Source organism: Corythoichthys intestinalis, chromosome 17 (genome assembly GCF_030265065.1).
Source record: "Corythoichthys intestinalis isolate RoL2023-P3 chromosome 17, ASM3026506v1, whole genome shotgun sequence".
NCBI classification, from domain to species: Eukaryota; Metazoa; Chordata; class Actinopteri; order Syngnathiformes; family Syngnathidae; genus Corythoichthys; species Corythoichthys intestinalis.
In genome coordinates, this window is record NC_080411.1 from 33226240 (window position 1) to 33239623 (window position 13384).

General features: G+C 40.3%; 1 protein-coding gene across 9 annotated transcripts in view; it reads left to right on the plus strand.

Annotated features, from left to right (window-relative positions):
* Positions 1–13384, plus strand: part of unc5cb (unc-5 netrin receptor Cb) — a 266077-nt gene that overhangs the window by 248909 nt on the left and 3784 nt on the right. For all 9 annotated transcript variants that reach the window (XM_057818161.1, XM_057818152.1, XM_057818153.1 and 6 more), the window contains 6 exons: positions 2103–2190; positions 2963–3134; positions 4917–5150; positions 7286–7435; positions 8841–9005; positions 9770–9948. In XM_057818161.1, coding sequence (XP_057674144.1) covers positions 2103–2190; positions 2963–3134; positions 4917–5150; positions 7286–7435; positions 8841–9005; positions 9770–9948 — 988 coding nt within the window. The remainder of the gene's footprint in view (positions 1–2102; positions 2191–2962; positions 3135–4916; positions 5151–7285; positions 7436–8840; positions 9006–9769; positions 9949–13384) is intronic.

A 13384-nucleotide genomic window follows, 5' to 3' on the forward strand; every position in this document is an offset into this window, starting at 1 on the left:
AATACCAAGCTTGCATACCAGGCTGTATGTGGGTTCTGAATGAACACGTAAAGCGCCGTCACCCAGTTGTAATTTTAGAAGACGACAGGAGACAACAAGCTGGCAGATCGTAAGTCCATGTAACTAACTAACGACATGTTTTATTGAAGTTGCTAAGCCTGATATGCAACGAGTCCATTTATCGCACCGTAAATAAAAATGAGGGTGGTAATTTTGTACGGCTGCGTTTTATCACTGCGTGCGTGCATGCATGCCTGCGTGCATACATTTTTGCATTCGTGTTGATGGCATATCAGACTCCAGTTCCTTTCACAGATGTTTATTGGTCATCAACATGCCGTAGAATTAAAGTTTAGACCTACAAAATAAGGAAACACATCTATATTAAACTCTGTAACGTTAGCATTGCTACATTGAGGCTAATGAGAAAAAAGACAACCTACTTTAGTCTACAATAAAACATTGGCAGTCTTCTCCAAAACGCAAACTTGCGGTTAAAAAGTTTTTTCCCGGAGTGTAAAGACCAGGAAATACTGTATGTAGTAAGTATGTAGAGTTGGCTGGCTCTTCATGTTGGCGAATTTTGTACAATTATGTATGTATCTTTTTTACAACATTTTATTCCAGCAAGTCCTGGTTTTGGTGTAGATTATGATTTATCTTGCACTATATTGACATTATTTTCAAACAATGTTTTTCTCTAGAACAAATACACTGAATTTTGTTCACATCACATTTAAACATTTGTTTCTTCAAAAAATGCTACAAAGATTGAAGAGGTGGGTGGGTCAGCCTGTTAGTGCTCAGACCATACGTCGCACTCTAGATCAAATTGGTGTGCATGGCTATCACCCCAGATGGAAGCCTCTTCTGAAGACAGAACACAGGAAAGCTCACAAACAGTTTGCTGAAGACATGTCAACAAAGCACATTACTGGAAGCATGTCCTTTTGTAGATGAGACGGGCGGGCTTTCTTGTGTACCGTCTTCAGAAGAGGCTTCCACTTGGGGTGACAGCCATGCACACCAATTTGATGTAAAGTGCGGCGTATGGTCTAAGCACTAACAGGCTGACCCCCCACCGCTTCAATCTCTGCAGCAATGCTGACAGCACTCCTGTAACGAGTCAAATGACATTTTGGAGGGAAAATGACAAGCAGTACTCAGTTTGGACATTTAGGGATGTACGTAGTTTCTATGGGGTGTACTCACTTTTGTTGCCAGGGGTTTAGATATCAATGGCGCTATTATGACTTATTTTGAGGGGAAAATAAATTAACTCTATTGTATAAGCTGCACACAGACTACTTTTCATTGTGTCATTCATTCAAAGTGTCATTTTGACAGTGTTGTCCCATGAAAATATATACAGTACTTAAATATCTGCAGAAATGCGAGGGGTGTACTCACTTTTGTGGTACACTGTATGTATACAGTGGGGAGAACAAGTATTTGATACACTGCCAATGGGTTTTTGGCAGTGTATCAAATACTTGTTCTCCCCACTGTACATAGAGAGACAGAGAGAGTGAGAGAGAGAGAGAGAGAGACAGAGACAGAGACAGAGAGAAAGAGAGAGGGTAGAAATATTATTAAAGAAGTCGAAGGACAATAACAATAAGCAAAAAAAATAGTTTGGTTCAATGAGGTAGCCGAGTTATGATTAGTATGCGAGCTGGAGTAAGAAGTTGTTTTGTCACTTTTCTCCTATTTATTTACTTGTTGTTGAAAAGTTCACTTCAAAGACATGGTGGAATCAATGTTGTATCCAACAAACGCAGTGTGTGTTTGTACGCACGAGAAAATCTTTCAAAGACCCTTTTTGACAAGACATCATATGAAATCAATATGGGATGGAAAAATGTAAATCACTTTGCGCCCAGCAATATGAGAATCCTACGACATGGGGAGAGAGTATTGATTTTCGAATAAAATGTCACATTCCTACCACAAGAATATATGGCAAAAGCAGCTGTACGTTATATCTACATTTGCATCAAAAACTGAGTTTTCATTTCTTTTTACTTGATTATTTTTAGTTTGTTCCTGCATCATTTTTTACATTTGGTAATGAACAATATTTTGTTGGATGTGTATTTTAGGTGTGAGTCTGCTTATCCCGGCAGGAGCGATCCCACAGGGCCGTGTCTATGAAATGTACGTGACCGTGCAGAGGAAGGAAAGCTTGAGGTAGGTAACCTGAGCCTCAGAAGTCAAACACATCCACCAACCAGAGGTTTTGGGTGTGAAGTTTTTATGAGAATATCATTCTCTTGCCTAAGGCTCCCCAAATGAATTTCCCAACTTTAGGTTGTCGAGCTTCGTAATCTTCCGCTTGACGTAATCTTCCGCTTGAAGCCTTTGAACAACCCGAATCCCATACATATAAAGCTGCATCATCACTCACCAAAGCATCCACACAACTGCACTTTTAAATTGATGCTGAGTTGCAGGGCAGCCATCAGAACAGACGTTCCCTGGCTTTGCGTGACAGGCTGCTTTAAAGTTGTTTTTATTAGTCATGGTATTAGCAGGCTTACAGTTCTACGGTTTGTGTTGTGTTCAGCTACTTACACTCATGGTCAAAGGTTTTGATTCTTTTTCTTGTTGATCTGAATCGTGATAAGTCTCAAAACTCGGAACTCGGAAATCAGTAAATCTTAGTGTTTTTAAAGGTTTTAATGTGCCACATGGGAGTTTGGTGTATTCCGGTTGTGGTTGCTTATATTGTGTCGCTTATTTAGTGAATGCATCTGCACAGAATACATCAGTACCATATTATCAATATATTTATCTTAGAGCAAGTACTTTACCTATCTATTGTTTACATTTCACAATTTCCCATGAAAATTTGTAAAGATAAGATCCTACTGCAATTAAGGAACTTGCTATGCTTACTATAAAGACGGTTATTGTTTAACATGATTTTTTAATCACTTTGTGCCCACCACCTGACCTCCAGGCCTTCAGTGGAAGACGGACAAGCAGTTTTGAGCCCCGTGGTGACCTGCGGCCCCCCGGGCGCCCTGCTTACACGGCCCCTGGTCCTTACCATGCACCACTGTGCCGTTTCTGACGGCCAACAGGATTGGCTGATCCAGCTCAAGAGCCAGTCACCACAAAATGTCTGGGAGGTAAGAGAGAAATACGCAGTATGAAGTACAGCAAACTTGAAATGAGTTGTAAGGTGGTGGCGAGCACTTTTCTGAGATCACAGCTCTTCTGAGAATACAAAAACATAAGTAAAGATAGTATCAGCCTGATGAGATTCTGAAAACTGCATTACAACATAGCTTTAGTCTTGTGTATGTAACCCAATTTATAACACAATTTGGCAAAAAGTGTTGCAGTTATTTCTGATGTACATTATTTTTCAAATTATCTGATTGGACAAGTGCGGACAAGCGTGATCTGTAGGTGTGGACTAGGCATGTGCCGGTATGAGATTATCACGGATATATCAGAAATTTTCACGGTATTACGGTATTGCAATTACAGCTCAGTGTTACTTTGAGATATCTGGGTTAAAAAAAAGTTTTTTACATTGAACAGGATTTTAAATTTCCAAAACATATTAGCAAATTGTAACATAAGTACAATGTTAAAATTTAAAAAATATTTAAAATAACTGAAATATTTTAATCATTTTCCATAAAAAGCACATGTGTATGACTCGTATCATGTTGACATTATACATGCACTCTCTTTCTCAACACAGACAGTTGCCAGAGAGAAAAAAAACATGTTTTACCACTGCTAGACACACTAAACACGCTGGAGTTAACTCTCGTAGCTGGTGAAAACGTTAATGATAGTATAAATGTGAAATCATATTGGCGGTATTGCCTTCTCAGCAGCCAAACTCATGGTTGGTCAAACATGTTTTACATGTCGGCTGGCCCTCCTCCTCTAAGCCGCAACCGTGTGTAACTTTTCTGTAGTCTTCTCTTCTGAAGACGGTACACAAGAAAGCCCGCCCATCTCATCAAACCGTCGGACATGGTTCCAGTAATCCATGTGCTTTGTTGACATGTCATCAGCAAAATGTTTGCGAGCTTTCTTGTGTACCGTCTTCAGAAGAGGCTTTCTCCTGGGGTGACAGCCATGCACACCAATTTGATGTAGAGTGCGGCGTATGAGCACTAACAGGCTGACCACCCACCTCTTCAATCTCTGCAGAAATGCTGGCAGCACTCCTGTAACGAGTCACATGACATTTTGGAGGGAAAATGACAAGCAGTAATCAATTTGGACATTTAGGGATGTACGTAGTTCCCATGCGCTGTACTCACTTTTGTTGCCAGGGGTTTAGATATTAATGGCTATATTTTGAGTTATTTTGAGGGGAAAATAAATTAACTCTATTATATAAACTGCACACAGACTACTTTTCATTGTGTCAAAGTGTCATTTTGTCAGTGTTGTCCCATGAAAAGATATACTTAAATATCTACAGAAATGTGAAGGGTGTACTCACTTTTATGATACACTGTACCTTGAAACCGGTAATCAGCACATGTCTAGTGTGGACCTACGAGACGGCAAAATAGGTGATAACCAAGACAACTACAAGTACAGTATCTTGGTATCTCACAGGATAATGGAAAATCTAAGCTCACAAGGAAGTCAGCCAAAAAAACCTCAAGAGAGTAGGGTAAGTCCTGAAGAGTCAGCTGAATAACTTTTCATTCAGCTTAAGAGTCTGTGTGGCTGATACAGTATATATATATTTTTTTGTTGTTGTTTTTTTTGTTTGTTTGTTTGCGTGGTCCCATTTAAAGTTCGTTCTGCCCCTAACGCAGAAATCACAGCATTTTGAAATCACTTCTAGCATGAATTAATGATAAAAATGGTGTTGTCATCATCCAACCATCCTATTTCTATAAACCTGCCCTTAATTTACTATTCTTCTGTAGGACATGGTAGTGGTGGGTGAGGAGAATTTCACCACGCCATGCTACATCCAGATGGACGACGAGGCATGCCACATCCTGACTGAGACTCTGGGCACATACTGCCTGGTGGGCCAGTCGCTCAGCGCCGCCACCACCAAGCGCCTCAAGCTGGCCATCTTTGGCCCACTCACGTGCCCCGCCACTGAGTATCACATCCGGGTCTACTGCCTGGACGACACGCAAGATGCACTCAAGGTGTGTTCGCCCACACTCCTGTGTGTTGCGTGGTCCTTATAATATCTGTGGAAATTGTCTTTCCTTTCACTAGAATGAATCACATTTTCGAGGGCCTAAAAATGTGATATTTTAAAGTGTGTATGACAACAAAAAGCATCTGTATTTCATATTTCACACAGTGTTTTATGCTCCTGAATGAAATTGACCGCTTGGATGTGTGTGCAAGCAATCGTTTTATATATTCAATTTTTTAATCCCGCACCATGAAAATGAGTCACTTCCGGCTTCAGTTTCGGGTTTAGGACGAATGCGAATGTGAAGTCATCCGGGTCAGCATCTCACAATACAGTACAATGCTTTATAGCATGCAGATGGACTGCAAATTCAGCTGATTTTTCGGATTAATTCGTTTATTTTTCGCATCACGCCAGCCAAACGGCAGCAGAAAATTGTTGCTGCACCAGGGAGAGGCGTGTGAGCCTTTTTGGGGTTGCAAAAGGTTCCCATTCACCGGCGGATATTGGCCAAAACAAGCCCAACTACTGTGGGACCATTGGGTTTACGAGGAAGTGATTTTGTATTATGTCAAATACTGGGATCATGGCAGAATTTTAATACTGGTGGGTGGCTTGCATTTTGGTGTCGACATGCTCCTTGTCTACCGAGAATGCTACTCTGCCGACGACCGGCAGCTTGTCGCACATCCCCCCGCCGGGCGAGCTATACTCGGTTTATTGCCCTGTTTTGTCAAATTTTCCACCCGATCAGAAATTGCAACTTTGTGTTAAAAATGGCCGCGAATACATCGATTACAAAGTAAACACGACAAACTTTCATCAAATAAAGGACTATTTACTTTTGTTTGATCATGGACGAACATGTAGAAAAGTTCTCATCAGGCACATTCTGCCATGTTAGCTGCACAACAACTGCACGCCTTGTTTTAGCCTTGTAGTTAAGCATTAGTTTACGGAATATTCGTGTTGACCATGTGGCAGCTACACGCTCCTCTGACTTCGGCCAGATTCTCAGGCGGTAATTCTCCAGCTGCTTCCCTGGAAAACATGCTCTCCTGCTGCATAGAAGGAGCTGTAACTTGCTCGCCGCCGGGTGGGTTGCCGATCGGCGAAGACAATCGACAACCCCGCCGTCGTGTGACATGATCTCAGGTAGTTTTGAGTGATTTTTCGCTTGGAAAGCCGAGAACAGACTTTGAAACACCACTCTGTTCGGGTTAGCATGTCGGCTAGCTGTCACGCCTCCTGGTTTGTTTACGCTTTCCAACGCCGGGGGCAGGGAAATGACCAAAGCCAGACTAACTACTGTGGCATAAAATATAGTTTGGGAGGTGCAAGAAGTGGACCGGTTTGACCATTATGGAGTAATTTTGCCATGTCTTACTGAATAAATGATTTTTTAATATTTCATATTACCAACAAGCACAGGACTGTTATTTGTCATGACTATATAATTTATTTAGCAATTGGGGGAAAATACTTCGATAAAAAGAATATCCTGTAGAAATATTGGAGTAGACAGACTGAAACAATGACATTTAGCGGCTCTCTTTGTCGCATTTTCCTCATGTATAATTCCCCCTCAATGAGCTGAATACTAAATCAGATGAAACCATGACGCCGACGTCATCCTCCTGTTGGGGACGCTAGAGCCCTATAATGGTAGGCGTGGCTAAACGACGTATTAAAAGACTAATTTCTCTTCATCTCAATTGTTGTATATAGTCGAATCGGCGCAAAATATTATTCTAATTCACATAATTATGCTATTTAAGACTTTTTTTATCCTGTCATACGCACTTTAAAGTCACCATACAACATGAAGCACCCCAAGGCTTACAAATACAGTAATCAGAAATGATTTCACATAATGGAGGAGCCAAGAGAATTATAAAACGCCAAAACAGTCCATCTATCATTTACGCAATCATAAAGCAGCAGTACATAAAGTGATTCGGTAGCTGTATTACATAACAAGAACAAACCTAAAATTGACACATTGTACATTTGCCAACGTTTTATATACTGTATCATATATGTGTATATGAAATGTTGTTGTTTTTTTCTTTTTCTTTAAGTGTTGTAGGATGACGAAGGCCAATTGTCATTTCTGATTGTGCATGTGTTAAAATGTAGGAAGTCCTCCAAATGGAGAAGCAGATGGGAGGCAAGTTGTTGGATGAACCAAAGATGCTCCTCTTCAGTGACAGCACCCACAATCTGAGACTTTCCATTCATGACGTTCCCCAAACGCTGTGGAAGAGCAAACTTCTGGCTAAATATCAGGTAAAAAAAAAAAATATATATATATATATATATATATATATATATATATATATATATGTGTATATATATATGTATATATATATGTATACATTAGAGATGTCCCGATCGATCGGGTCCGATCACGTCATTTTCAAAGTATCGGAATTGGCAAAAAAATATCGGACATGCCTTTTTTTAATATACATATATATATATATATATATATTTTTTTTTTTAATCAAATCGTTTTCTAATTGTATTTAACGTTACAGACATAATATGTTACACTTATCCAGAGTCTTTAGTTTAGGCTTAAGGTAGGGTTATCAAATTTATCCCGATACCGGCGGTAATTCATTTTTTTAAAAATGTATCTCGTTAAAATATTTAACGCAATTAATGCATGCGCTGCACGACCTACTCACGCATTGTCGCGCTCAACCCGTAATGGCGCCGTTTTACCTATATAGAGAGCTAAAAGGCAGTGTGAAATGAGTAAAGTGAATTTTGGCAGCCTTTGGAGCCTTTTTTTAATTGGCTAAAGCCTTACAATCCCTCTCCCTACGTTTAGAAGCGGGGAAGCAAGGTAGCAATTGATCTTTTTCTTAACACCCTATATTATTTCCCAACGCAGAGAAGATATATCAATTGGTAGCACTAGGCACAGTCATGGTTCCACTTCCCATCATGCATTTGGGCATGGCTACAGTATCATTTACTGAAAGCTCAACAAATACACTAGATGGCAATATTTGGTCACAATATACAAAGTCACAAGTCTTTCTATCTGTGGATCCCTCTCACAGAAAGAATGTTAATAATGTAAATGCCATCTTGAGGATTTATTGTTATAATAAACAAATACAGTACTTATGTACTATGTTGAATGTATATATTAGTCCGAGTTTTATTCATTTTTTTCTTAATGCTTTGCCAAAATGTATATGATCGGGAAGAATTATCGGGAAATGATTGGAATTGAATCGGGAGCAAAAAAAAGCAATCGGATCGGGAAATATCGGGATCGGCAGATACTCAAACTAAAACGATCGGGATCGGATCGGGAGCAAAAAAACATGATCGGAACAATCATATATATATATATATATATATATATATATATATGTGTGTGTGTGTGTATTTACACTGTATAATAAGTATATTTTTTGTTAGGGCTTGAGCACAATTACTCTCAAACTCATTCATTATTATTTTTGCTTAAATTCTACGCATTTTGGGGGCCACAACACATTGATGGGTGGTGTTTTGATGAGCCATTCCAGCAATTTTTAAATCCTGTATTATTGCAAACTCCTTCCAGGGAATTTGTCCAAATGAGTGATTTAACTTGCTGTTACATAAATTAATTTGGAACAAAAACAGTTGCATATAAATTCTGAAGCCGTCAGTATTGCTTTTTTTGCAGGAGCTGTGTTTTCAACAAGTGTGGGACGGCTCCCAGAGGAACCTCCACTGCTGCTTCACACTAGAGCGCTTCTCTACCGCCACCGTAGACCTGACATGCAAGATTTGCGTGCGCCAAGTGGAGGGGGAGGGTCAAATCTTTCAGCTTGACACTACGCTTTCAGAGGTACAGAGTGTCAATTGGGGAAAATATTCTACATTGGAGATCTAACTCAACTACTCAACTATTGGCCCGAATATACAGTAAGACGGCCCTGATTATAAGACGACCCCATTTTTTTCAAGACTCAAGTTTGAAAAAAGACTTTTTGAACACCAAATTAATTTTTATACAGAAAATAATCACAGTACACATGAAACATGATTATAACAATATATTTGAGCAAAAAAGCATGTTATTTTGCCTCATTCAAATCTTAATATCTGAACATTTAAATATGTAAACTAAAGTGCAATCACATTCGTAAATGAATGGCTTCTGGTTTTTGAAATGTAAATAAACCAATCTATTGTGATAAACAAAATTGCAATAACTGCATTAACCATCAAAGTGAAGTCTAACTGTAACTGTAGTATTGAAACAAACCTGAATAAGGAAAAACATTGCAATAAAATAATGCAAAGTGGTTAAACCTGAGTGTAGCTGAGATCTGTCATGACAGAACATCGCTTCAATGATATCTGGCGCCATCTAGCATCGTGAATGGATATAATGTCTAGACCGCGAATATATGACGACCCCCACTTTTTCTGTCTTATTTCAATGCAAAAAACACTGTCTTATGTTCGGGCCAATACGGTATTTCAATGGTTCAATCAATGCAAACACAGTCAATTCCAAAATAATACAAAAGAACATGCATATAAATACTACAGTATATGGGGACTAAGAGCTGCAGGATAAAATCCATTCTATGTTGTGACCGGCAGAATTCCCAGAGCATCGACACCTCCTTGCTGGACCCGGCCAGTAACATCACCACGCTGGTGGGGCCCAACGCCTTCCGCATCCCCGTCTCGGTCCGTCAGAAACTATGCGGCAGCCTGGATGCACCGCAGACTCGCGGCAACGACTGGAGAATGTTGGCCCACAAGCTCAACCTTGACAGGTGACATTCAGTGTACTGAGCAGATTGTTTAGTTCGTTTACAGTTCTGTGGTTATCTTGGCTGTATTCCGGTTGCCATTTAATTTTTTTTTTTTTTTTTAGTGTGCAGTGAACTCCCAATATTTGTGAGCAATACAAATAACGCCCAACACTGTGATTAATTCCCGGTATATATTATGAATATTACCAGTATTTTTAGAACCCCCAAAACTCTTCAACACTTCAGGGCTCCAGACTATCATTTGTTACTAGGAGCACAGTGGCCACAATTTAAAATAAAAAAAAAAAACACAAGACTCAGGGGCGCACACTGTAAATCAACATGCAATATTTTCCTCTAATTTTCACTATTCAACTGATAAATACCTTCACAATAAATGCATCTACAGTGGGGCAGATAAGTATTTAGTCAACCACTATTGTGCAAGTTCTCCCACTTGAAAATATTAGAAAGGCTTGTAATTGTCAACATGGGTAAACCTCAACCATGAGAGACAGAATGTGGAGAAAAAAAACAAAATCACATTGTTTGATTTTTAAAGAATTAATTTGCAAATCATGGTGGAAAACAAGTATTTGGTCAATAACAAAAGTTCATCTCAATACTTTGTTGTGTACCCTTTGTTGTCAATAACGGAGACCAAACGTTTTTTGTAACTCTTCACAAGCTTTTCACACACTGTTGCTGGTATTTTGGTCCATTCCTCCATGCAGATCTCCTCTAGAACAACAATGTTTTGGGGCTGTCGTTGGGCAACACGGACTTTCAATTCCCTCCACAGATATTCTATGGGTTTGTGATCTGGAGACTGGCTAGGCCACTCCAGAACCTTGAAATACTTCTTTGTTGCCCTGGCTGTGTGTTTGAGATCATTGTCATGCTGAAAGACCCAGCCACGTCTCATCTTCAATGCCCTTGCTGATGGAAAGAGATATTCACCCAAAATCTCTCGATACATGGCCCCATTCATTCTTTCCTTTACACAGATCAGTCGTCCTGGTCCCTTTACAGAAAAACAACCCTAAACCATGATGTTTCCACCTCCATGCTTCACAGTGGGTATGGTTTTCTTCAGATGCAATTCAGTGTTCTTTCTCCAAATACGAGAACCTGTGTTTCTACCAAAAAGTTCTATTTTGGTTTCATCTGACCATAACGCATTCTCCCAGTCCTCCTCTGGATCATCCAAATGCTCTCTAGTGAACCGCAGACGGGACTGGACGTGTGCTGGCTTCAGCAGGGGGACACGTCTCGCAGTGCAGGATCTGAGTCCCTGGCGGCGCATTGTGTTACTGATAGTAGCCTTTGTTACTGTGGTCCCAGCTCTCTGTAGGTCATTCACTAGGTCCCCCCGTGTGGTTCTAGGATTTTTGCTCACTGTTCTTGTTATCATTTTGACGCCACAGGGTGAGATCTTGCATAGAGTCCCAGATCGAGGGAGATTATCAGTGGTTTTATATGTCTTCCATTTTCTAATAATTGCTCCCACAGTTGATTTCTTTACACCAAGCGTTTTACCTATTGCAGATTCAGTCTTCCCGGCCTGGTGCAGATCTACAATTTTGTCTCTGGTGTCCTTCAACCACTCTTTGGTCTTGGCCAAAGTCTTGAGTGTGACTGACTGAGGTTGTTGACAGGTGTCTTTTATACCGATAATGAGTTAAAACAGTTGCCATTAATACAGGTAACGAGTGGAGCCTCGTTGGACCTCATTAGAACTCGTTAGAAGAAGTTAGACCTCTTTGACAGCCAGAAATCTTGCTTGTTTGTAGGTGACCAAATACTTATTTTCCACTCTATTTGGAAATAAATTCTTTAAAAATCAAACAATGTGATTTTCTGTTTTTTTTCCACATTCTGTCTCTCATGGTTGAGGTTTACCCATGTTGACAATTACAGGCCTCTCTAATTTTTGCAAGTAGGAGAACTTGCACAATTGGTGGTTGACTAAATATTTATTTTCCCCACTGTATATTTTATATCAATTTTGACATCAACCAGAATACTGCTTAAAATTTGCAACCATGGGAATTTTGTTCCATTTCTTTCATTGTCACCTGGCACTACAACAAATCAGCAACGGATTTATTGATCGACAAATGACCTGCGGGGACACTGGCCAACCCAGGAATTTACATCCACACAGTATGGGTAGTTCTCGGCACTCCAACAAGACGGGAAATTTTAAAATGCCCTCCAAATTCATAGCTAATTAGAGACGAATGACAGGCAGACAGCGGTGCGTGTCGCTGTCGCTTGCCGCTGCAGTATTATCACACCCCGTATGTTGGTTTTCAGCTTAATGGCGATGACGTTCACGTTTCGCCATCGCTTATGCCTCCTGTGTGTCGAGCCCCTGAGTTGGACTTACTCCCCCCGTGGGCCTCCGTTGAAACATTGCCAGCGGGGTTGTTGGAAAGAAAGTAGTCACTTAGGCTAGGTTCATACCGCAGGTCTTAATGCACAATTCCTATTTTTTGTCATATCTGTTTGTTTGTTTTTTTGCGTACCCGTTCAGACTGCCTTTTTCTATTCAGCCTGTTCAAGTATCACGCATGCACACTAATTCGCGAACCGAGTTGACGCACACACACACACATCATAATAAGAGTTTGCCCTGACTCCCAGCCGTGTAAGCAATCTTGAAATATTGCTCATTTGGAGCAGAGAGAAAACCGAGCATTGTCAGGCTTATACTCAATCCATTTTATTTTATTTTTTTATACTGTTGTCAAGCCCGCTCCTTCCCCAAAAGCCTCGTTCAAGCTAGCGCTAGCACTAATGCACAGCTGCACCACTACCGTAGCGCCCTGTGTCTCTTGCTCTTTGCTGACGTAAATGCTGCATGAATTACTATTTGGGGGACTTGACAGGTCAGGCCGCAGCCACATTCTGGAAAAATGTGGCCCAGATCCGATTTTAACCACGTACGAAAGTGACCTAGATGGGATTTGAAATGGTCCACTTTTATGCGACTTATCCCGTTTAGACCGTCACATTAATGCCTCACTGAAGTCGGGAAAAAAACGAAAAAATTGGATTCGTGCATTAAGATCTGCAGCATTAACCTAGCCTTATTGTCCTTTTTGTCATTGTTCGCAGGGGCTGTCAAGTTTTCCCGCTACCCTAATTATAACTCGCTCCACATATCGCCCACATTCACTTTGTTTGTCTTCGGTTATATTTTCCCTTGGCAAACGAGCTTGTTACATTACAGCCAAATTGTGAATATAACCATGAAGGAGTTACAATGTTACTGGCCGTGCATGTTCGTACTGTACTGTACCAGTACGCATACATACAATACTCTTACTGGCTCTAATTTTAGTTCCGTAAAATGTGACCATTTGGTCAGTTTGTAGCCCTACAACTTATGACGCAACTACCCACCTAATTTGTGCCCCATCGTTACATAGTGTATCACAAAAGTGAGTAC